The sequence below is a fragment of the Homarus americanus genome, unplaced genomic scaffold, assembly GCF_018991925.1.
Source record: "Homarus americanus isolate GMGI-L3 unplaced genomic scaffold, GMGI_Hamer_2.0 scaffold14723, whole genome shotgun sequence".
NCBI lineage: Eukaryota > Metazoa > Arthropoda > Malacostraca > Decapoda > Nephropidae > Homarus > Homarus americanus.
Genome location: NW_024722425.1, coordinates 47,501 through 73,326, shown reverse-complemented (window position 1 = coordinate 73,326; position 25,826 = coordinate 47,501). Strand labels below are relative to the sequence as shown.

The 25,826-nt window shown below is 46.6% G+C and overlaps 1 protein-coding gene across 1 annotated transcript; it reads right to left on the bottom strand.

Annotated features, from left to right (window-relative positions):
• Positions 1-519: 519 nt before the first annotated feature.
• Positions 520-18,471, bottom strand: LOC121862762 (uncharacterized serine-rich protein C215.13-like). Its single transcript, XM_042361082.1, has 3 exons — positions 18,350-18,471; positions 16,477-16,558; positions 520-6,262 (listed from the first exon to the last, which is right to left on the bottom strand). Exons 2-3 carry the CDS (start codon positions 16,507-16,509, stop codon positions 3,806-3,808), a joined length of 2,490 nt encoding a protein of 829 aa, XP_042217016.1. The 5' UTR covers positions 16,510-16,558; positions 18,350-18,471; the 3' UTR covers positions 520-3,805.
• Between the last annotated feature and the right edge of the window lie 7,355 nt (positions 18,472-25,826).

The window sequence follows — 25,826 nt, the reverse complement described above, 5'->3', positions numbered from 1 at the left end:
CTCTTGTACTGAATAAACAATTAAATCAGAATGTCAATTGGAAAAAATCTTAGCTAATCGTAATATATTTGTACTCTTTTATTTTAGAAGCGATAGGTAGTGTATTTCTCACATCACATCACAGCACATCACTCCATATGTCATCTCTACTCATATAACTATCACCAAACTTTAATTTCTTTAGTGAATTAAAAACTGTCATCATTATAAAATAGAAAAATGATCGGGTACACAACACAGATTTAATACCATTTTCTCCACATATGCCCTAAACAGTTACACACACACATTATATTAAATCCCAAGGTAGTGAGTTGGTCGAGCTAATAACCGAGTATAACCGATCATTTGTGCAGCTGTGGACAATATTCCCTGGACACTTTTGGTTGTATCTGGCATCTAGTTTTGGGGGGTTAGGTTAGTTGAGAATTTTGGGTTAGGTTGGGTTAGTTTCTTTGGGGGGTTAGGTTAGGTTGGGTTAGTTTCTTTGGGGGTTAGGTTGGGTTAGTTTCTTTGGGGGTTAGGTTAGGTTAGGTTGGGTTAGTTTCTTTGGGGGGTTATGTTCGGATGTATAATGAAACATACCGTTCACCAGGTATTAATTAATCACCAGGTATTAATCAAGGTATTAATCAACAGGTATAAATGAGCGACGTATTTAACTCACTACAGATGCCAGATAATGCCAAGTGTAAAGGTATTTTTGGTCACAGATGTACACGAGTGGATGTTACTGCCTCATTAACTTCCATCATGGTCATCACGTAATCTTGTCTTCATCTACACCATGATACTGTGCTTCACCCTTGTGTCTACACCATAGGTTACACCCCTACACAGGCAGGCTACACTCACACTGCACATTCACTGCGGGAATAATTAAGGTAGAAGCACAGGTAACACAATAAGGTAAACACATTCTCTTAGTCCAGGTTATGTACAGTACACTTACACATTCATACACACACTTACACATTCATACACACACTTATACATCCATATTGGGAATCCTAACTGAGTTTAGTTGCATACTGATCATGTGTGGTTACTTCACACGGCAGGTGAGGGTTGAAGACACACCTTTACACAGGACTAATTACCGTTGTCCTTCACTATACACGTAATAAGTTGAGGCTTTGTATACCTCTTGTATCGACACGTTATAGGAGTCTCTCAAGTTGTGTGTGTGTGTGTGTGTGTGTGTGTGTGTGTGTAAACATTACATCATAAGCATGACACATAATGCCCTCTGACACTTTGTATATAACAGGTCAAGGATTCACACCAAACAGTACAGTCAGTCATTCTATCAAATAGTCGAAACAATGTTTTCATGGCACACAAATTTGACATAAATAATAAAATTATCCTATTGGATACAACAATAATGTGCAGTGATAATTTACAACTGTAAAGCAAAATTATTATTTTCTCAGGAACTTATTATAACCAAGAATGATCCTTAACACAGGTGAGAGGAACAGGTGGAGGAGAGGTGAGGTAAGAGGAGGGTAGTGATGGGGTGGCTGGTCACCTGGGCCCCCAGTTTTAATACATCCCAGTCCTACTTGGCCCCAACCTAACTAACAATTAGAGCAGGGGCCCAGTTCTAGTGGGCCCCTCTCCTAATAGATCCCTATCCTAAAGGTTAGGTTACGCTTGGAGCCCAGTAGGACTGGGGTTCATTTGACCTGTTAACCATCGTTACACTGGAGGATGAGGTCAACCTGTACTGTACCCTTAAGGTGGCTCTGAGCACCACTACTGTACGTCTCATGTTACATGGTGATATAGTCATCCACGGTGAAAATATAATGTGTTGTGAATATATCTGGGTTGTTAACCATCATTATTGTCCCTTGAGTAAGGCGAGTAATGAGGGCAACACCGAGAGTCTTAACTACCATCTGTTTGTGGCCACACCATCAATAATAACTTGTGTAGAGTACAGTTCTCGCGGGAGGATCTAACACAACAGTATAAGAGACGAACATTGACCACAAATAACTATATATTTAGAAAAAAGAATAAAGTTGGTGGCGATGTTTTACAGGTAAACATTAATAGATAATTGTTGCTTAAGAAGAAATAAATGTTTTCCTTTTAAGTTGAGTACATGTACTAGAGGGGTGAAGCAGGGTTGGGGGGGGTGTCCTGCCCGTGATAACAATGTGCTAATAGTACATGTACGGAGATAAGATAAGGAAGAAAGAAGGAGATAAAGATATATGCAAACACAATCGTGGTTACAAGAGACACACAAGGAATTCTATACTACTCTGTATACCATAATTATATACACACATATAAAACACATCGGGAGAAGCAGCATCGGCAGAGCTCTTTGGTCATCTGGGGTGTAGGCGCTGGCCCGCATAACAACATGAATACACTTTAACAAGATTTTATATAGTATATAAATCACTAATAAAAAATTACTACCATCTACTTGACACAGAACCAATGATGAGAAACTAAACGATGGAACTGTGGTGGTGAAATTTAGAGCAAATAATTAGAGTGTTTAGTGAAGCAAATATTGGTGATGAAGGTCCTACGGTCACCACTACATACATATACATACATACATACATACATACATACATACATACATGCAACAGAAACATTACTCATAATTCTTTAACTTGTTATGAAAGAATTATCGCTTGTATTCCTAATATTTTTTTGTGTTTAATATTGTGAATTGTGATGAGTTTAAGTTTGGCGGCCTAAGATGATGTCTTGGTGACCGGGACCTCATGTACCAGATGTTTACAAAGTCACTTAATGTTTGTGTTTACAGAGTCGTGTACACAACCAAAACATGGGCAGGTACTCCGTTGTATTCATAACTGTAACGTCAACTGTATCACGCACCTACAGTAGTGGATAATACATACAGGTGTGTGTACTGTAGGTGGTGGAGCAGGTACCCATGTTTTATACGTGTATATTACTTGAGGAACTCTGCAAATATAACCATCAAGGGACTTTATAAACACCCTGTGCATTTTTATCAAGGGACTTTGTAAACACCCTGTACAATTTTTGCTCGACATTATAATATAAAAGGAAGGTACAGTACAGTACAGTACAGTACAGTACAGTACCTGTTAACCAAGACAGCGGAAGCAGCACAACTGAGGCGTCGTCTACAAGGTTCAGGGTTGCACGCTACCACCCAAAGTTCGAATTAAAGCCAATTATAAGCCGAAATTTACCCTTAAGTTACTACATCTAAATACTATATCACCCTTTTGTAACGTGGATCAGCCCCACACATAATTATCAGATCTAATATATTAAGAATAAAGAAGGTTTTTCTCTCTCTCTCTCTGGAACACAAAAGTTTTGTAAATCTTTTTAAGTCGTTCCAGACGTCCTTAATACCGTCGCCGGCCACACTGTCTGTCTGTCTGTCAGCTCACTTACTGGCGTGACAGTTGGCTGCTCTTGTGTGCAGCAACACTTGGTGGTGTGTGAGTCGTCACTGTACAGTTCCATCACAGAGGCTGTGGGACTGTGGCCACACACCACGGGTCACACATAGTGTGTTGTATTACCTCTGCTAATACTACTTTTTGACAGTGGTACTTTTTTATGTACATTACCACCAATTTGTACAGTAGAATTACTTCTTATAACGAGGTCGCATTTCTAGCACCAATTCTCTTATGTATTGAATTACTCCTCATTGCTAGTCTTACTGTAACTAACTTGCCTGTTCTGCTATAAATTTATTTATCTAATTAACAAGTGAACACTTCTGCCTCAGTCGGTGCCAGAAACAGTGTACGGGTGACGTTTATCTGGCGGCGGAGTTGATGGTGGCCGCCAGGGAGGAAGCCGCCACCTTTTCATGCAATGATCTCGTTAAACTCTCGATCCTGCTGATGGACTCTGAAGGTTTTCTCGGGGTTATGCCCAGACCGGTGAGCCCGCTGGTTATTCTTGACTCTGACTGTTGTCTGAGTAGTGAAGGGTTAGGGATCTGACGCACGCTGGTGTTGGTCGCCCTGATGCTCTGGCTGGTGCTGCACGACGTCCTGCCAGACGACACAGAGCTGCTGAGGCTTGTTGACACACTCGAACTGGAACTGACTTTAAAGTTGGAGTTGATAATGTGAGAGGACTTGGAGGAGGTGGAGGTACTGATGCTGCTGCTGTTGGTGGTGTTGCTGGTGGTCGTCACCGTGTTGGTCGTGTTTGACTTAAAGTTATTATTCTGTTTTAGTTTTTGTTGTTGGTGTTGTCGTCGTACAAACTCGGCCAACTTTTGGTTTGTTATCTTGAAGACGGGGTCACCTGTCCTCTCCGTGTGGTCTCTGTCGGGTCTGGTGTTGGAGGGGGAGGTGGTGCCGTTGGTCTTGGAACTAACAGACACTGTCGGTATTTTTAGGGAGGCTGCCAGAGCCGATTTGGGGATGGTGGTTCTGATACTACCGTGATTATTGCCGCTGCTTCTACTGCTGACCACGCTGCCTGCTGACTTGTGACTGTTGTGAGACTTTGTGTTGAAGCTTTTACTGAAGGAGTTGCCATTGACCGTCTTGGAGCCGTGGTGACTCTTACTCACGGACTTGGACACCGTGTTCTTGTTAGCCTTGCCATCTATCGTTGTGGTGATGGGGCTGATGGTGAGTGTGTCACCGGACCCGTTCACAAAACTCAGAGATTCGCTCACCTTCAGGCTCTTCAGTACCTGTGCTTGTGCTCTTGCTTGGGCCTCTGCTTGGGCCTGGGCTTGGGCTTGAGCCTGGGCTTGTGCCTGTGCCTGTGCATGCGCCATGGCCAACTGCAGCTGAACGGCTGCATGAGACAAGGTCATGAGATCGCTAAAAGCAACGGCTTGTGGGGTGACTGGTGTGGGCACCAGGGAGGAACGAGCCCAGTCCAGCGGGAGTGTTGGTCGATTGATCTGAGCGACGGTGGGCGACGACTGAGCCGTGGACGTGGTGGAGCCTGTGGTGGTGGACGACTGGTGTTTGAGCTTTTTTGACTTCTTGCTCTGAGTAATAGAGAGAATTGTTTGAGTACCTTGTCCACGAGCCGCCCTGTTCCCCGCTTTGTCCGTAGCTTGACCGTTGCTGGAGGGCGGGGAGTCGAGGCTCTCACGCTGTGTTCTCGCCTCCCTCACACTACGAGCATGGCGGGAGAGGTCCAAGGCGCCCACCTCATCACGTTCTTCCTCCTGTTCACCACTATCATCTTCATCCTCCTCGTTATCGGTGAACACATAACAATCTTTACGGAATATTTTCTTATCACCTTTGTAACTGTAACTGAGGTTGATGGGTCCCTCATCAGTCTGGACCTGCTTGCTGAAGGAGGTCCTCTCGGTGGTGGACTCGTGGTCCATCTCTGCTGACTCTGTACTCACGTTGAGGTCCGTGTCCTTATCGTCGCTGTCTAGAGGCTCGCTGGCACTCGTCTCTGTCACGTCGATGGCGCTGTCCTCCTGCTCGTCCTCCCCGCAGTCCTTCCCCGCGTCCGTCTCTCCTTCAGTGCCAATGTTACCAGAGCTCTCGCCCTCTGGTTCACCCTCGTTATCCACCGCTGGTTCACCATCACCGTCCGGTTCACCATCAGCCTCTGGTTCCGTTTCGTGGCTGGTGTCGACCTCGAGAGGTGTTTCTGAGTCATGGTCGACCACGAGGTCATTGGATTCTTTCGAGGCATCAAAGTCCTCAGCCGCCTCCATCTGTTCATGGTCTTCCCTCACGTCTTCCTCCTCTTTATCCAGTTGTTCCTCCTCCTCCTCCTCCTCCAGCCCTTCAGGATTGTCATCATGGTGCGCCTCTTCCTGTATGTCCTCCTGCTGTTCTTCCTCTAGACCGTGAGACTCCTCCTCCTGCTGCTCCTGTACAGTATCTGCCACCTCCTGGTTCTCCACTACACCTTCACCGCCGTCGTCGTCGCCCTGTTGGATATCCAGCTCCGTGACGGCATTCTCCTCAATCTGGAACTGTTCTCCTTCCCGACCTCGTCCACCTTCAGGAGTCTCGGGCGGCGTGGGTGGGTGGCTATCCAGGGGTGGCTGGTCGTCAGGTAGTATGACGGTGGAGGTGTCGTCACAGGTGGTCTCGATCTTGGCTACCTTATCAGGAGGCTCCGGGCACTCGTCTACAGGTGCAGCAGCTTGGTTCTTGTTGTCGTCGGGGCTTTCAATCTCCTCCTGTGTGGTAAGGACCTCAGGCTGCTGCCGCCGCTTCTTCACCTTCCTCGTGGCAACCACCTGGAAATTCAGCTCCATGGGCGACTCCTGTAAACACAAACAAGACAACAACTTTAGTAATGGATCAGGTGTGATAATATAACTTACACCTGTGGCATAACTTACACCTGTCATAACTTACACCTGTGGTATAATTTACACCTGTCATAACTTACACCTGTGGTATAACTTACACCTGTGGTATAACTTACACCTGTCATAACTTACACCTGTCATAACTTACACCTGTGGTATAACTTACACCTGTCATAACTTACACCTGTGGTATAACTTACACCTGTCATAACTTACACCTGTGGTATAACTTACACCTGTCATAACTTACACCTGTGGCATAACTTACACCTGTCATAACTTACACCTGTGGTATAACTTACACCTGTCATAACTTACACCTGTGGTATAACTTACACCTGTCATAACTTACTACAACTTAACACGTGTACTGGCTACGTTGCGCTTGTGAAATTTTCCATCTCATGTTAGTGAAATTGTCTCCAATCCTAACCTAACCTAACCACACCTGATTGGGAGACAACAAAAATGTGTGTGTGTGTGTGTGTGTGTGTGTGTGTGTGTGTGTGTGTGTGTAGTAACTCGTAGAGCATGGCACGTCCCCTCCTCACCCTACAACCAATCACCTCCCTCCAGCAGAGAGAGAGAGAGAGAGAGAGAGAGAGAGAGAGAGAGACCACCGTCGCGGATGTGCAATAAATCAACGTGATCGATTGCTTAAACCCCCTTCCCTCCCTCCCTTCTTTCCCCCTCCGCCCTCCCCCCACCCACCCCCTCCCCCCAGACTCCTTTATCCTCTCACCTCTTCTCTCTAACCATGTGCTCTGCCCCCCTCCATGTTGCAGTTGTGGCCCCCATCCATGTTGCAGTTGTGGCCCCCTCCATGTTGCAGTTGTGGCCCCCTCCATGTTGCAGTTGATTGATGTTTCCCATGTGTATAATGTATACTAGTTATGTATACGAGGTGCTATGTATGCTTTACTCTAAGGTGCAGTTAACGCTCAAGCCTATACGGTACACTTCACCCTAAGCCTATACGGTACACTTCACCCTCAAGTCTATACGGTACACCTCACGCTGAACGCTACGGTACACCTCACGCTGAACGCTACGGTACACCTCACGCTGAACGCTATACGGTACAGTGGGAACAAAGGGATATTTATTTCCTTTGCTCACAACGTATTTCAAGCTGTTGGCTCAGGGGGGACGTTCAGCGATAGATTTTTCTCTTAAAGTTTAACATCTTGGAGGAAAGTTTAGGCTGAGAAGAATGTTCAAACTCCTCCAGGAAATATGTACATGGTTGGCTGATCACTGGTGCTACGTAAAGATTGGCTGATCACTGGTTCGGTTCTACAACATGATTGGCTGATGTCTGGTGCTACGTAAAGATTGGCTGATCACTGGTTCGGTTCTACAACATGATTGGCTGATTTCATGGTTCTGTAAAATGATCAGAGGAATTCCCCTCCTCCTTATCTCCCATCCTTCTCCCACTCTTCTCCTCCCCTCCTACACCTCCTCCTACTCCTCCTCCTACTCTTCCTCCTCCTCCTTCTCTTCCTCCTCCTCCCCCTCTCTCGTACTACAGAATACATAATATACGCCATACTGCCTCGCCCCCCCCGTATATAACTCACCTTCCCAAAAGCAATTAGCATACCTGCCACCTCCTTCCCTCAACCCCCCTTACCTGCCCTTACCTCCCATACCTGCCCTTACCTCTTTACCTCATGCCCTTTACCTGCCCAACCTCATGCAGTCTACCCCTACCTGCCCTCACCTCCCGTACCTGCCCTCACCTCCCCTACCTGCCCTCTCCTCCCTACCTGCCCTCACCTCCCCTACCTGCCCTCACCTCCCCTACCTGCCCTCTCCTCCCTACCTCATACCCTCACCCCTCTAGTTTCCCTCACATCCCTACCTATCCTCACCCCCTCCTCACCTCACCCTCACTTCCATTTGCTTCAGTGAATAAAAACTTCACAGATGTAGGAAGCAGAACTGAAAGAGATTTAACTCAGGTCACTGGGCAGATCAAAATGCCATGAACGATTACACATTTCAGAGTGGAGGATGGAGAGCCATTCGTTCTGGCATCTGTTAGTGCTATACGAACGAGTGAGGATAGATCCGGATTTCTAAAGCTTAGTGCGGTGAATTTTTACTTGAATTTAGATACGCAAGAACGCTCAAAACTGTGTATATTGAAGCTGAAGTCTAATAATAATAATAATACGGTAATAATAATAATAATAATAATACAGTACTAACAATAATAATAATAATAATCTACACCAGTGGCATCAAATCACTAGCTCTACCTAAACGTTACCTCAGCCGTTCGTGTTTGGGCTAAAATTAATACGGGAATCTTGGTGAATCCGGTCACTAGATTCACGGGTCCTACTTCACCCTCCATAGTGAAGTTAATTAACAATATTTAACACGGTAATAGGTGACACTTGTACTAATTAACTATCACAGGTGGTACTAGTGTTAATTAACTATCACAGGTGGTACTAGTGTTAATTAACTATCACAGGTGGTACTAGTGTTAATTAACTATCACAGGTGGTACTAGTGTTAATTAACTATCACAGGTGTTACTACTGCTAATTAAGAACTAACGCGATACGACTAATTAAGAGGTGGCACACAGGTATCGTCTCCAAATAACATATGCAAAAAATTCTCACTCACACACACACACACACACACACACACACACACACCCTGTTCATCACTAAACTGTCATCGTGTTGTAAATGATTGGGCAATGATTACTAGTGACAATACTGTCTTGTGATTGGCCAATACCGTTCATCTGCAGTTGGTCATTCATTGTGATATAAGTTTGTGTTTACTCTCTCTCTCTCTCTCTCTCTCTCTCTCTGTAGTAATTGAATCCAAAATAGGAAGGGAGATGAATTTTTATTTTCTTCCCCTGTTCCTCCTCCCTCAACCTCCCTTCTACCCCTACCCACCCTCCCTTTCTACTCCCCTACCCTACCTCCTCTCTCTCTCCCTCCCACCCATTCCTCCCTCTCTCCTCTTTTCCTCACAAACTTTAAAATTGGATCACACAAGAGTCCTTTAGTTCACCATTGTTCCCTAAGAATTGTTCTTCACGTCATCTTAAACCGGAAATAATAAATGTGTCCGGTTTAGGATGTTGTGTCCGGTTTAGACGTGTGTTCGGTTTAAGCTGTACTGTCCGGTTTAAGCTGCTGTGTCCTAATTTCGGATATACACATATTTTCTTTGTATTAATTTTATCTTCTAGCTGGTACTAAGTGAACGTATCTAGTTAAATTATTATTATTATTATTATTATTATTATTATTATTATTACGATGCTTTAGTGAATATTACGAGTATTTTAGGTATGTTAAGTAAAGTCATCCACTGTTCCTTCTTAACTCACCAGACAAGAGGAAATTTGTACATAGAACATTAACTCAGCCAGGCCATGAAAGCTCCGGGCCCTGAGTGAAGAGTTTTAATTTATGACCGCGGGGTTAAAAATGTAATGTGTTCTGGAAAGGTAATTAAATAAGGAATAGGAAGGTAATTAAGTAAGGAAAGGAAGGTGATTAAGTAAGAAAAGGAAGGTAATTAAATAAGATGAAGGTAATTAAATAAAGACAAAGAGCACCTGAAGATTAACCCCCCGGGCTTATTTCATCTTAATATTAATGACGCTAACTTAACCTAATGCTAAACTCTCTCTCTCTCTCTCTCTCTCCTCCCCCACCAGTAATATCTCCACCATTTGCCTTCATTTAAATTTAATTTCTGCCGCTCCAGGTCCCCGTAAGACCCCGAACGCTGGCAGCAATTTGGGGGGGTAGAAAAAATGACTTATATTGAGTTTGTTTGATATGACATCGGGTGGGGAGGGTGGGGAGAATGTTAGGGGGGGCAGTGTTAGGGTGGGGGTTAAGGGAGGAGGAGTGCTAAGGGGTGGATAAGGGAGGGAGGGTTAGGGGAAGGAAGGGTTAAATGACGGTCACGAGCGGCTAGTGTAGATTGACCCGTTTTAGTGTAGAGACCGTGTAGTTTGTGTGTGTTGTTGTGTGTGTGTGTGTGTGTGTGTGTGTGTGTGTGTGTGTGTGTGTGTGTGTGTGTGTGTGTGTGTCGCTGTGTCTACCTGAGCTAAGATGTCTTTTATAACTAGAGCGTCTCTATCAGCCACAGTTATCTAGTTTGTTTAGGTTAGTTTAGTTAGGGTTCGTTCGGTTCGGTTTCGTTCAGTCGGATTATTGAGATAATTCGGTTCTGGCTCAATTCGGATCCTATTCGATTTCGATCAATTGAATTAAGTTGGTTTGCTTCGGATTCGTTTCGGTTCGGTCCGATTCCAATTCGATTCGGTTCAATTAGATTAGGATGAGTTGCCAAAATACCTTCATAAATTTCACTCGAGGAGCCAGGAAGAGGAAGGGGTACCAGGAAAGAGGAGGGAAGGTACCAGGAAGAGAGGAGGGAAGGGTACCAGGAAGAGGAGGAAGGGTACCAGGAAGAGGAGGGAAGGGTACCAGGAAGAGGAGGGGAAGGGTACCAGGAAGAGGGGGAAGGGACCAGGAAGAGGAGGGGAAGGGTACCAGGAAGAGGAGGGGAAGAAGGGCCTCACCACCATCAGGAGGGTGAGGTCGGGTGTTTAATATCCTTAATGCATAAAATATACATAAAAGTGGATTCTCTTGGCGGCTTCACTGGTCGTAAATTGTGTGTGTTGAGCCGCGTCGTTCATTCCCGGTAAAAATATATCAGAGGAGTCGACAGTCAATGAGGCGTGAACACTTGTAGGTTAGGTGGGTTAGGTTAGGTTGGTGTTGTGGGTTGGTGTGGTGTTTGTGGGTTAGGTTAGGTTGGTGTTGTGGGTTGGTGTGGTGTTGTGGGTTAGGTTAGGTTGGTGTTGTGGGTTAGGTTAGGTTGGTGTTGTGTCGTGGGTTGGTGTTGGTGTTGTGTCGTGGGTTGGTGTTGTGTCGTGGGTTGGTGTTGGTGTTGTGTCGTGGGTTGGTGTTGGTGTTGTGTCGTGGGTTGGTGTTGGTGTTGTGGTGGGTTGGTGTTGTGTCGTGGGTTGGTGTTGTGTCGTGGGTTGGTGTTGTCGTGGGTTGGTGTTGGTGTTGTGTCGTGGGTTGGTGTTGGTGTTGTGGGTTAGGTTAGGTTGGTGTTGTGTCGTGGGTTGGTGTTGGTGTTGTGGGTTAGGTTAGGTTGGTGTTGTTGTGTCGTGGGTGGTGTTGTGTCGTGGGTTGGTGTTGGTGTTGTGGGTTAGGTTAGGTTGGTGTTGTGTCGTGGTTGGTGTTGGTGTTGTGTGGTTAGGTTAGGTTGGTGTTGTGTCGTGGGTTGTTGTGTCGTGGGTTGGTGTTGTGTCGTGGGTTGGTGTTGGTGTGTCGTGGGTTGGTGTTGTGTGTTGTTGGTTAGGTTAGGTTGGTGTTGTGTCGTGGGTTGGTGTTGGTGTTGTAGATTGAATGACAGACAGGTGTAAATACAAACGAAGAGATATAGAAAGTTAGAGAGAGCAGAGAGAGGAAAAGAGAATAACAACAATCACTACTACCACCACTACCACCTACCACCACCACCACCACCACCACCATAACACCACTACCTACCACCACCACCACCACTACCACACTACACCACTAACACCACCACCCACTAACACACCACCACCACCACCCCACCACCAACACCACACCACCACCACCACCACCACCACCACCACCACCACTACCACCACCACCACTACCACCACCACACCACCACCACTACCACCACCACCACCACTACCCACCACCATACCACCCACTACCACCACTACCACTACTCACACACACAACCACTACCCACCATATCAGTCTTGTGGTCAAGTCAAGTAATTTCACCGGAACTTACTAATAAAGTTCCAAGATCACAAAACTTTTTGGTATCTCAGTACCAGTAGTGTGGCAGCGCTGGGGGTGTGTGGCGGCGCTAAGGGTGTGTGTGTGTGGCGCTAAGTGTGTGGCAGTGTGGCGGCATGGGTGTGTGTGGCAGTGTGGCACTAGGGTGTGTGGTGGTGTGCTGGGGTGTGTGGCTGGGTGTGTGGTGTGGCGGCGCTAGGGTGTGTGGTGGCGTGTGGCGCTAGGGTGTGTGGCAGTGTGGCGCTAGGGCGTGTGGTGGTGTGGTGTACCAGGTGTTGGCGGCGCTAAGGTGTGTGGCAGTGTGGCGGCGCTAAGTGTGTGGTAGCGTGGCGGCAGGGTGTGGTGGTGTGGCGGCGCTTAGGGTGTGGTAGTGTGGCGGCACTAGGGTGTGTGGTGGTGTGGGGTGTGTGTGGCGGCTGGGGTGTGGCAGTGTGGCGGCGCTAGGGTGTGTGGATGGCGGCGCTGGGGTGTGTGGTGTGGCGGCGCTGGGGTGTAGTGTGGCGGCATGGGGTGTAGTGTGGCGGCGCTGGGGTGTGTGGTGGTGGCGGCGCTGGGGTGTGTGGCGGTGGCGCTGGTGTGTGGTGTGGCGGCGCTAGGGTGTGGTGTGGCGCTAGTGGTGGCGGCGCTGGGGTGTGTGGTAGTGTGGCGGCACTAGGGTGTGTGGCAGTGTGGCGGCGCTAGGGTGTGGTAGTGTGGCGCTAAGGGTGTGTGGCAGTGTGGCGGCGCTAGGGGTGTGTGGCGCTAGGGTGTGTGGTAGTGTGGCGGCAGGGGTGTGGTGTGGCGGGTGTGTGGTGTGGCGCTAGGGTGTGTTAGTGTGGCCAAACTCCCCTTCATATACTTGATGTCGCCCTGAAAATACTACCTTTACTTAATCAACAACCTAACCTAACCTAACCTTAACTGACGTAAAAAATCTCTCTCTCTCTCTCTCTCTCTCTCTCTGTCTCTCTGGAAATACTGTACCCCAACAGCTTCCAGACCCAGTGAAGAGCCGAGCCACAAAGACCTGCCTGACGACACACAGTTCTCCTCTCATAAAAATGTCGTGGGAGGTGAAGGATGGGTGTAGTGAGGGAGAAGTGGTGGGTGAGGGAGAGGTTTTGGTGGTGAGTGAGGGAGGATTGGTTGTCGGGGTGGATGAGGGAGGTTTGATTAGACAGGGTTGATGGTGGTGGTGGGTGAGGGAGAGGTTCGTGGTGGGTGAGGGAGGGAGGGTGAGGGAGGGTGGGTGAGGGAGAGTGAGGAAGTAGTCACAGAAATAAGGAAAGAGCTCATTTCAGCCACTTGATGACGGACCAACAGGATTGAGGGACACGATTTGGGGCAACACCTACAAAAAACTCTCTCTCTCTCTCCTTCTCTCCTCATTCTCATCTCCCATTTCCCCCATTCTCCCATTAAACTTTATTGTCTTCTCTCTCTTCCCCCATTCCCCATTTCCCTATTAAACACATTATCTTCTCTTGTCTATCTCTCTCCCCATACTTGTTTCCGTGTCTCTCCTACACATCCCTCCATCTCTAGGTCTCTTACCCCCCCCACCTCGTGTGGGGGATGGATCAAGGGTTCAGAAACCTCAAAAGAAATGAGAGAGAATGGAAGTATTAGTAGTGAATGTGTGCGACAAGTAGCCACACACACACCCACACACACACACACACACACACACACACACATCCTCACATGTACCTAATGTAAATAATAGTAAAATAGTATTAAAATAGCAGTATAATAGTTGCAAAATCGCAGTAAAATCAGTAAAATAGAAATCAAATAGCAATAAAAATAGAAAATAGTAAAATAGTGGTAAAATGCTAGTAAAATAATGATAAAATAGTGAAAGTAATAGGAAAATAACAACATAATAGCAAGACAAGTAATACTAAAAGACACTATCCATGTTCTTGAAGAGGTTCGGTTAGGTTAAGTTAGGTTAGGGTAGGGTAGGGTAGGTTTAGGTTAGGGTAGGTTTAGGTAGGTTTGGTTTAGGGTACGTTAGGTTTAGGTTAGGTTTTGGTTAGGTTAGGTTAGGTTCAATATCCGCCACTGTGCCTCCTTGAGAACTCTTGATAAGAAAACAATACAGAAGGTCTTTTATGGTCTCGTGCTGTCCCCGGGGGTAGACTCCTTATGGTGTCTCTCCCTCGTCATACGGCAAGGAGGAGGAGACGAGGGAGGAGGGGTGATGTGGGAGGGGATAGGGAGGGATGAGGGTGATGTGGGGAGGGATAGGGAAGGAGGAGGGTGAGTAGAAGACAGGGAGGGAGTAATGTGTAAGATGGAGGGGAGGAGGAGACGAAAAAGGAGAAAGTGAGGCGGAAGGGAATTGGGGGGAAGGGAAGAGGAGGTGATGATGGTGGAGACGATGGGAGGGAAGGAGAGGTTAGTGCCGGGAGAGAGCCGGAGGGAGGGAGCAGAAGTGGAGGAAGGATCGGCGGAAGACAGAACGAGAGGGGGAACGCTGCCCCCTCCTAGCCCCCTCTCCTCCCTCCCTCTCCTCCCTCTCCTAACCCCCTCTCCTCCCACTCCTAGCCCCCTCTCATCCGACTCCTAGCCTCGAGCAAACAAATGGGGCGCTGAGGGCTAGGGAAGGTTAAGAGCTCAAGGACAAAATATTGGAGACAATTTTTGTTGGTCGTTTTCCATTACCGTAGAGACGATGAGAAGGAAGACGACACTCATCCTTAACACGCACACGCACACACACACACACACACACCGTCTCCACTGAAATAAGATCAGAAAATCACTTGAACTTTAAGCCATAAACTTTTTCCAACTCAGTAAATTCATTCTTGGATTTCCATTTAGGAGAAAAATTTACCGTCTGAATCTTTTGATAATATTGGCTTGTGTGACGTAAGTTAGCAGGGGGAGGGACGGGTTACTCAGCAGGCAGCAGGGGGAGGGACGAGTTATTCAGGCAGCAGTGGGAGGAACGAGTTACTCAGGCAGCCCAGTGTGAGGACGGTGCTCAGGCAGCAGTGTGAGGGACGAGTTATTCAGGCAGCAGGGAGCAGGTTGCTCAGGCAGCATGATGTGAGGACGGTTATTCAGGCAACAGTGTGAGGACGAGTTATTCGGGCAGCAGTGGGGAGACGAGTTTACTCAGGCAGCAGTGTGAGGACGGAAGGTTACTAAGCAGGCAGCAGTGGGAGAACGAGTTACTCAGGCAGTGTGTGAGGACAGGTTATTCCGGGCAGCAGTGGGAGGAACGAGTTATTCAGGCAGCAGTGGGAGGAACGAGTTACTCAGGCAGCAGTGTGAGGGACGAGTTACTAAGCAGGCAGCAGTGAGTGACGACCCACCACCCCTCGAAGCCGACCATCGATAAACTACCCTTAAAATTATATATCCGATATTTGGTCTCCCTTTACCCTCCCGACCCACCCCCAACTCCTTCCGAGCCCACCCCAACCCACCCTGACACATCCAACTACCCCCACCCACTACAACTCCCCCCACCCACTACAACTCCCCCCACCCACTACAACTCCCCCCAACCCACCCCTAACCGACCCAAACCCACCCTGACTCACACTAGTTATGTAAATGATAGCGTGGTGACACTCCCAGAGGTCGGGCGAGGGAGCGTCGATTCACAGGAAAATATTAAAATTGAAACTTTCCTTCTCCAGAAAAATACAAACTTATTACTAACAATATTGACATGACTGAGCATTTTTTGAGGGGTGGGGGGGTGCTAGACGACTCTCTTGAAAACACCTGATATATACCTGTTAATTAGTCCCCAGGTAATTAGTGAATAAATGTTACCTGGGTTATAATCTACATTATTATATGGTGTTAGTAAATAGGTATTGAACTATTAATCCTTCAAGTGTGATGTGATAACCGCTTGAGTGTGATGTGGGGTACCGCTTGAGTGTGATGGCAAAACTTGAATATGAAGATAAATCATCGTACTTAATGGGTTAAGACATAGTACTCAAGGGTTAAGACATAGTACTCAAGGGTTAAGACATAGTACTCAAGGGTTAAGACATAGTACTCAAGGGTTAAGACATCGTACTCAAGGGTTAAGACATCGTACTCAAGGGTTAAGACATCGTACTCAAGGGTTAAGACATAGTACTCAAGGGTTAAGACATCGTACTCAAGGGTTAAGACATAGTACTCAAGGGTTAAGACATCGTACTCAAGGGTTAAGAATACGGAGACGTGACTGAGGGCAAAACGTGGTGTGTGGTGGTGTGTGGTGGGGTCATCGTTGAGAATCGTCTGCTACATAATTTCACCTTGTTTCTCAGTACTGTTCTATAATCACAACTGGTAACGCACTGTACTCACCCTCTTCCACATGTAAATATAAGCCACCTCCATTAACGTCCAGGTGTCTATTAATCTGTCGTCTCCGTAAAGTAATTCAACCTGTGGAAGGAGATAATAAGGGTGATAATTATTTACATTGTAGAGGGATAATCGTCCTTATGAATACGTTTTGGAATTATAGGAATTATATATCGGAATTATGCATCTTCCCTTGATATGATTGGCAGTAGCAATCCAACATTAATTTTGAAGTAATACCTGGTACTAATTATTTATCATACATGTGCCACTTATCATACCTGTACTAATTATCATACCTGTACTAATTATCATACATGTACTAATTACCATACATGCGCCAATTATTATACCTGTACTAATTATCATACATGTGTCAATTATCTCTCTCTCACACACACACACACACACACACACACACACACACACACACACACACACGGTACCGGGGTGAGCTTGAACACACATGTACAATTTTAATGAGAAAAGCCTCAATGTTGGAGCAGATGTTGTGAATAATTACTGCTAGCGAGAGCCTGTGTTCCCTCCCTTCTTTTCCTCCTTCCTTTTCTCCCTCCTTCTTTCTCTCCCTCCCTCCTTCCCTTTCCCCCTCCCTTCTGTTTCCTAGCTTCTCTCCCTACCTCCTTTCCTCCTGTCGACCCTCCCCCTCCCTTCTCTCCCTCCTTCCCTTCCTTCTTCTCTCCCCATCCTTCCTTCTCTCCCTCTTGACAACCCCCCCTCTCTTCTATTTACTTACCCTCCCTCACACCCCGTTTAATCTCCCTGCATCCCTACTCTCTCACTCTCCCTTCAAGCCACCCTCTCTACCCTTCTTAAAACAACCAACCATCCCTCCTCCTCCCTTCCTTCCTTCCTCTCCTTTTTTCCCTTCCCCCCTCCTCTCCTTTTTTTCTCCCTCCTCTCCCTTTTCTCCTCCTCTCCCTTCACCTTCCCTCCCTAGAGCAAGTCATTCACCATTTCACCCGGAATTCTCTGTTGACTCAATAGACCCCTTGTGTTCACCTGCTCTCTCTCTCTCTCTCTCTCTCTCTCTCTCTCTCGCCTATCAATTTACACAATATTAATCACTCGCCATTATCTATCTCCTAATGACCACTTTAATACCCCCCCACACACACCACTGTCTCCTTTTCGTTTTCCTTTTATCTTCTTTCTTTCTCTTGTTCTTCCTTCCTTCCTTCATTCTCTTTATTCTTCCTTCCTTCTAGTTTTTCCTCATTCTTCCTTTTCGGTGGTTCATATGTACGGGTATCAGTGGTGGGTGTAAAGGCGCAGCACCACGTGGGAATGGGCTCAGGTGTGTGTGTGTGTGTGTGTGTGTGTGTCTGTCTGTCTGTCTGTCTGTCTGTCTGTGTGTGTGTCTCTAATTCACACGTATTTGAGGGAAGGTTTTTGTGTTGTGAACGCCAGCCGACTCGTAATGGCTAGTCTCTCTCTCTCTCTCTCTCTCTCTCTCGTTATAATGGCAATAGTAATAATGATATAATAATAATAATTATCATAATTTAACGTCAATGACATTTAATAACAATAATAACAATATTAATGAGAGTAATAATAATAATATATAATAAGGCAGAGATATAGGTAAGGTAAGGTGAGGTGAGGTAAGGCTAGGTGAGGTGAGGTGAGGTGAGGTAAGGTAAGGCAAGGTAAGGTAAGGTAAGGCTAGGTGAGTAAGGTAAAGGCTAGGTGAGGTAAGGGTAAGATTCAGGCTGGGAGTGAGGGCTAAAGGCTAGGCAGGAATGGAGTAAGGTAAGGTGAGGTGGAGTGGGTGGAGTGAGGTAAAGATGGAGTGAGGCAAGGTAAAGGTAAGGTGGAGTGGGCATATATTAGGCGGTGCAATTAGCACCTGGGGGATCAGGTACACGGTACTTGGTTTTAACGAGGGTCTTGAGTACTGCTACTGGCACTGTCGCTGGGCACCGAAAGTACCTGACGACACTGCCTGCTGACCCACTCTCCGTCTCCTCTCTGTTGACGAAATAACCAAGACAGTTGTTAGTTAAGGCAAGTCTAGTTTACCTTTACAACTCATTGCTCAGATAGATAGATAGATAGATAGATAGATAGATAGATAGATAGATATTTAACATGTCACTTTAAAGGCTCACTGTAAGGCCCCTGTGAGCATCAGGGGCTAAGGCTCTCACTTCCTCTCTTGTAAATTAAGACTCAATTCATTTACGAAGCGGCGTACTAACGGGGTCCTGATTTACATACAAGGTGGAGACATTGATAGAATTCCAAATGGTTGACCTCTTTATAGCGACTCTACCGTGATTTGGGGGTTATCATTAGTATAGCTTGTTGTTGTTATTTGTGGTCATTGTTGTTATTATTAGCTGTTATGGCCAGAGGTGTTGAAGCCTACCTTGAAGAATACGCCCCTCACCCACGCCTCTCACACACGCCCCTCACCCACGCCCTTCACCCACGCCTCACACACGCCCTTAACCCACGCCTCTCACACACGCCCTTAACCCACGCCGCTCACCCACGCCCACCATACACCAGGTTATACTGTTAGCTCTCCCACACCCTCCCCTCCCCACACCACAAAACTAACATGACGTCATGCATTAGTTGGCCAGTCGTAACACACCAAAATGAGACTAACATGACGTCACGCATGCTTTGGCCAATCGGAGCACAACACCATAAGCATAAAACGTGACGTGAAGCAAGAGGCGGCGGCAGCCACTCACATGACGCACTGAAATATGACATCACTCTGAGATGACATTATTTACAACTATTGACCAATCACGAATCACATCAATGAGACAGATATAACGTCACCAATCGTTCAATCATTCACTTAAACGAAACTCAACACATCTAATCACCTTATCTTATCAGAACCGATAATTAAGTGGTAATATTCTAATCACCAATTACACGTCAGAATTACACACACGCACACACACGCGCACACACACATACACAGCTGTACGTAATTTTGTTTCGTGTTATGAGTCAACTGTCGGTGTTTTGTATGAAACTGAAGATTAACCACCCCAGTTTATTTCACCTGATGATTAACACCCAAACGCTACCTGGGGGTTAGGTTAGGTTAGGTTAGCCACCATAACTACCACAATTAAAACCACCACTACCACAATTTTAACCACCACCGTCCTACCCACCACTAAACAAACACCACACATCACTTCCTTAACACGAGTTGAGTCCATTACTACGCCACTAACACAAACACACGCCTTTACATAAACACCCTCATCTTCACTACACACACACACACACACACACACACAGCATCTTTATACACCATTAATATTAACACACAACACTACATCTTTATTACACGCCATTAAGACACCATTATGACAACACGAGTATCACACCATGTTAAGATATTTCACCATACGGTCATCATCATTGCACCACTAAAACAACGATGTGCGTGTGTGTGTGTGTGTGTGTGTGTGTGAGGACGTGAATGTGAATGTGCGTGGCTGTGTATACATGTGTTTGAATCTATGTGTACGTATCTGAAAATCTTGTGTGTGTAGTGAGAACGTGAACGTGTGTGTGTAGTGAGAACGTGAACGTGTGTGTGTGTGTGTGTAGTGAGAACGTGAACGTGTGTGTGTAGTGAGAACGTGAACGTGTGTGTGTGATGACAACGTGAACGTGTGTGTGTAGTGAGAACGTGAACGTGTGTGTGTAGTGAGAACGTGAACGTGTGTGTGTGTAGTAAGAACGTGAACGTGTGTGTGTAGTGAGAACGTGAACGTGTGTGTGTGTGATGAAAACGTGAACGTGTGTGTGTAGTGAGAACGTGAACGTGTGTGTGTGTTGTGAGAACGTGAACGTGTGGGCGGGGGCGATATACCCTGGAGAAGGTCGCCTCAACACCTCATAAATTATTCACACCGAAACTTTCCATACAAGACAGCCTCTAGCGGCCCGGCCAGCCCTCCCACACTACTAATTTCTTATGGGGGAAAATTAATGAATACTTAACACTTTCCCCCCTCCCCTTCCCTCCCCCTCCCCCCTGAGTATGATGTTAACCCCTTGAATACGATGTTAACCCCTTGAGTATGATGTTAAGTCCTTGAATGTGATGTTAACCCCTTGAGTATGATGTTAACCCCTTGAATACGATGTTAACTCTTGAGTATGATGTTAACCAATACGATGTTAACCCTTGGAGTATGATGTTAAGCCTCGAATACGATGTTAACCCCTTGAGTATGATGTTAACTTGAATACGATGTTAACCCTGAGTATGATGTTAACCCCGAATACGATAAGTTAACCCTTTGAGTATGATAAGTTATTCTCGAATACGATGTTAACCCCTTGAGTGATGATGTTAACTCCCCTTGAATACGATGTTAACCCCTTTGGAGTATGATATGTTAACCCCATGAGTGTGATGTTAACCCCTTGAGTATGATGTTAACCCCTTGAATGTGAACCCCATGAGTATATTAACCTCTTGAGTATGATGGCAAGCCTTTGAGTGTGATGTTAACCCCATGAGTGTGATGTTAACCCCATGAGTGTGATGTTAACCCCTTGAGTATATTAACCCCATGAGTATGAGGACAATGGTTTAAACTATAACCCTTTGAAGACGTTGGTTTAAACTTTATGAATACAATGGCTTAAAACTAACACATTCTGGAAGATAATAACGCGCTATAAACACCGAAGGGGTTAAACTACCATCGTTAAGGGATCAAACACCCAGTCACAACATGAACAAAACGAGTCATTACCGGGAGAGAGAGAGAACATAAACACGAGGCCACAAACTAGAGCGGTTAACCAGCAAACAACCGGTATGAACCACACGCCACGAGGACCTCCCGTAAGAGGTATTGTCCCCCCGCCCCAAGGACCATAAACACAGGTGTATTCTGAGGTGATAAGTCAACTGTTTACTATTGTTTATTTGTTTAGTTAGTTGTTTGCGTTTGTTTACTTAATTACGCTTATTGTTTACTTGTTTGCCTTTATTGTTTGCATGTTTTATATGGTCGATCAATCGTATCAGCCAATGAGAAACAGGATGTATTTTAAGTCAGCCAATGAAAAACTTAGTGGCTGGTTAGCGGAGAACTGAGAGCAGGGTTGGGTTAAGTTAAGTTAGGTTAGGTTAGATTAAGTTAAGTTAGGTTAGGGGAAGACTCATAGCAGGGTTAGGTTAGGGGAAGACTCATAGCAGGGTTAGGTTAGGGGAAGACTCATAGCAGGGTTAGGTTAGGTTAGCGGAGGACTCAGAACAGGGCGAGAGATCAACCACCCGCAGCGACTCTCCAGTTTTTCCCTCACAACAAAAAAGCTCCATCTAGCGACACCTGCGGAGTAAAGTGGCATTAGTGAGGGTCATTACGAGTCTGACTGTCGTGGCCAACACATCTCCGGCGCCTGTGTCAGCACCTAATTCCTCCTCCACACTACACCAAGTATATATGGTTCTTGTGGCGGGTCAGTTGGTTATAGTAGTTGGTTAGGTTAGGCGCGAAAAACAGGTTAAGATCTTTGAGCATTTCGTCCTTAAACTGGACATTTTCCCCTTCAAACAAGTGAATCCAAAGCAATAGACATACAGACATTCACAGCAGTACCCAGACATTCACAGCAGTACCCAGACATTCACAGCAGTACCCAGACATTCACAGCAGTACCCAGGCATTCACAGCAGTACCCAGACATTCACAGCAGTACCCAGACATTCACAGCAGTACCCAGACATTCACAACAGTACCCAGACATTCACAGCAGTACCCAGACAATCACAGCAGTACCCAGACAATCACAGCAGTACCCAGACATTCACAACAGTACCCAGACATTCACAGCAGTACCCAGACAATCACAGCAGTACCCAGACATTCACAGCAGTACCCAGACATTCACAGCAGTACCCAGACATTCACAGCAGTATGCCATCTGTTACTAGAGGCTGTAAATGTCTGTCTACCTGCGCCGAGGGAACATTTGTATGAGAGAGAGAGAGAGAGAGAGAGAGAGAGAGAGAGAGAGAGAGAGAGAGAGAGAGAAGACTCCTCCACGCCACTACACGGTCTTCATAATTAAAGGATTAGTGTGAAGCGTCAACACTCAAACGGCATGATTGAGCGCCACCTCCTGTCTGTCCCGGCCCTCACTCCTCCTCTTCTACCTCCTCTCCTCTCCTATTCCTCCTCCTCTACTCTACTTCTCTCTTCCTCTCCTCTTCTTCTACCCTCCTCCTCCTCCTCTATCCTACCCTCTTCTCTCCCCCACCCCCTCCTCCCCCCACCTCACTGTTATCACCACCTCACGACTTGCTACACGCCCTTCACTCTCCACCCGGGATGTTGTGGTGGTTAGGTAGTTCGCTCCTCGTAGGTGGTGATGGCAAACGAAAACTTATTTATTTTCGTTGGTTCCTGCCTCTTCAGCGGGGCTACCGGGGACTACTGGCTGTGAAGGACTACATGGGGACTGTTGAGGTGGCATGGGAGCTGTTTTGTGTTGGGGCTACTGGGTGTGGTTAGCTGGGGACTACATAGGCTAGATTTGGTTAGGTTAGGTTAGATTTCTCGAGATTCGTTCAATTCTCGGCCATCGTGAGACAGAATGCGATAAGATTTAACTGTTTAATAAAAATGAATGGTGGTTTTACAATCCTGGTTAAACCTTGTGACTGGCGAATGACTGGTTCATCAGCTGTGACTGATCTGTGGATAGCAACTGACTGGAAAGGTTACTAACAGTAAGAGGTGGGTAACTGGATGATCTATTAACTGTATAGAAATAGTGACTGGCGAGATTCTCTTCATAGGGACTGGTAACTGGAGAACGATCAAAAGAGTAACTGGATAACTGGTGAATATAGATAATTTTTAACTATTGAAATCATACGACATTGATATCCTTAGTCACGCTACAGTCTACAGAAAATATCCAAAATTAGGAGACAAATTTAACTGTTTATAAGAAGCGAGAAATTATCATGGGATTTGAAGCGAACGATACACCACTATTATACAGTATACCCGCCTTACTGAACCCGGGTAGGTGTGGGTAAACTATGGCCACTCTACCTTACCTGTAGCCCACATCACTACCACCCCACCCATACCCCCTCCCTCCACCACTACCTCCCCTACCCCCTACCTCCCCCCTTCCCCCACCACCACTCTGCCCAGGTGAGCCGCCACTACCCTCCCACACTCCCACAGCACCCAATTATATAAAGCATTTTCCCTCGTGTTTCTCCCACGGGCCGTTGTGCCGCGGGAGAACTTCTCTATTTTTTGTGCTTTTCCCCCCCACCACCGTTCAGTGACGTCACGGCTTTTGATCAATATGGGGATCTGTACATCACGGCAGAGGGTTGACAAGCACTGGTGGTGTGGTGTGGTAGGGGTTATGGTGTGGTGGTGGGGTGGTGATGTAGTGGTAGTGGTGAGGGTGTGGTGTGGTGAAGGTGTGGTGATGGTATGGTGTGGTGGTGGTAAAATTTTAGTGAGAATTTGTATGTATGTTATTATTACAGTCACGTAAGTTGTTGATAGGGAGTTGATCTTATACTTGTGTGTGTGTGTGACGGTGTGTGTGTGTGTGACGGTGTGTGACTGTATATGTGACGGTGTGAGTGACTATGCATGTGTGACGGTGATTGTGTGTGTGTGTGTGAGCATGTGTGATTGTATCTATGACTGTTTGACTATATGTGACTGACGGTATCTATGACTGTCTGTATCTATGACTGTATGTGACGGTATTGCAGGAAATCAATGACGGTAGGACGGTACATTACGGTAGGTAGAGGAGCCATAGGACCATACAAGGGCTAAACCACCACATCGCCGTTTTTGTCATCGTCCCCCCTGGTAAGTGAGGCGGTCATCCATCCAGGTTCCAACAAGACACATTGGTTGCCGGGCGAGATTGTATCTGACCAGACCTAACGTAACATCTTCAACAGCTATTTGCCAGTTTATCGACACTAAATAAGGCGAGGGGAGGGGTATGGAGGGTGTGGTTGCAGGAGAGAGAGTGGCAGACTATAGAGGGTGTGGTTACAGGCAATGAGGTGCAACAAAGAGAGAGAGAGATGCTATGGAGGTGTGGTTGCAAGCGAGGAGGGTGTGGTTGCAAGCGACGAGGGTGTGGTTGCTGGCAAAAAGGAGTGTGGTTGCAAGAGGGTGGGGGGTGTGGTTGCAAGCGACGAGGGTGTGGTTGCAAGCGAGGAGGGTGTGGTTGCAAGCGATGTGGGTGTGGTTGCAAGAGATGTGGGTGTGGTTGCAAGAGATGAGGGGGTGGTTGCAAGAGATGTGGGTGTGGTTGCAAAGAGATGGGTGTGGTTTGCAGAGGATGAGGGTGTGGTTGCAAGCGAGAGAATGATGTGGTTGCAAGAGGCGAGGTGTGGTTGTGACGATGAAGTTCAAGGCGAGATACTATGGGGTGTGGTTGCAAGCGGGGAGGGTGTGGGTTACAAGCGAGGAGGGTGTGGTTGCAAGCGAGGAGGGTGTGGTTGCAAGCGAGGAGGGTGTGGTTACAAGCGAGGAGGGTGTGGTTGCAAGCGAGGGGGTGTGGTTGCAAGCGAGGAGGTGTGGTTACAAGCGAGGAGGGTGTGGTTGCAAGCGAGGAGGGTTAAGCGGAGGTGTGGTTGCAAGCAGGGTGTGGTTACAAGCGAGGAGGGTGTGGTTGCAAGCGAGGAGGGTGTGGTTGCAGGCTCTGAGGTATAGACCCAAGCAACTCAGCCGGGACCAAGACACAGATGAACGCTCCCTAGTTGACCAGAACAAGACTCTTAGTGGTGATGTGTAGAGAGGTGACCACACATGTATGGTTAGGGTCTACTAGGGAGGGTCTGTATGGAGTTAGCCCCCATTATATATACCACTGTTTCACCATCTGTTCAGCCCCCATCATTATACTGTTGTCTCACCATCTGTTAGCCCATCATTATACTGGTCTCACCATCTGTTCAGCCCCCATCATTATCTGTCTCACCATCTGTTCACCCCATCATTATACTTTTCATATTTTGCCCCATCATTATACTGTTGTCACCATCTGTTCAGCCCCCATCATTATACTGGTTCTCACCATCTGTTCCTCCATCATTATACTGTTGTCTACCATCTGTTCAGCTCTATTATCTGTTCAGCCCCCATCATTATACTGTTTGTCACCATCTGTTCCCCCATCATTATACTGTTGTCTCACCATCTGTTAGCCCCATCATTATACTGTTGTTTCACCATCTGTTCAGCCCCATCATTATACTGTTGTCTCTTTCAGCCCCATCATTATACTTTTGTCTCCATCTGTTACTCATTATACTGTTGTCA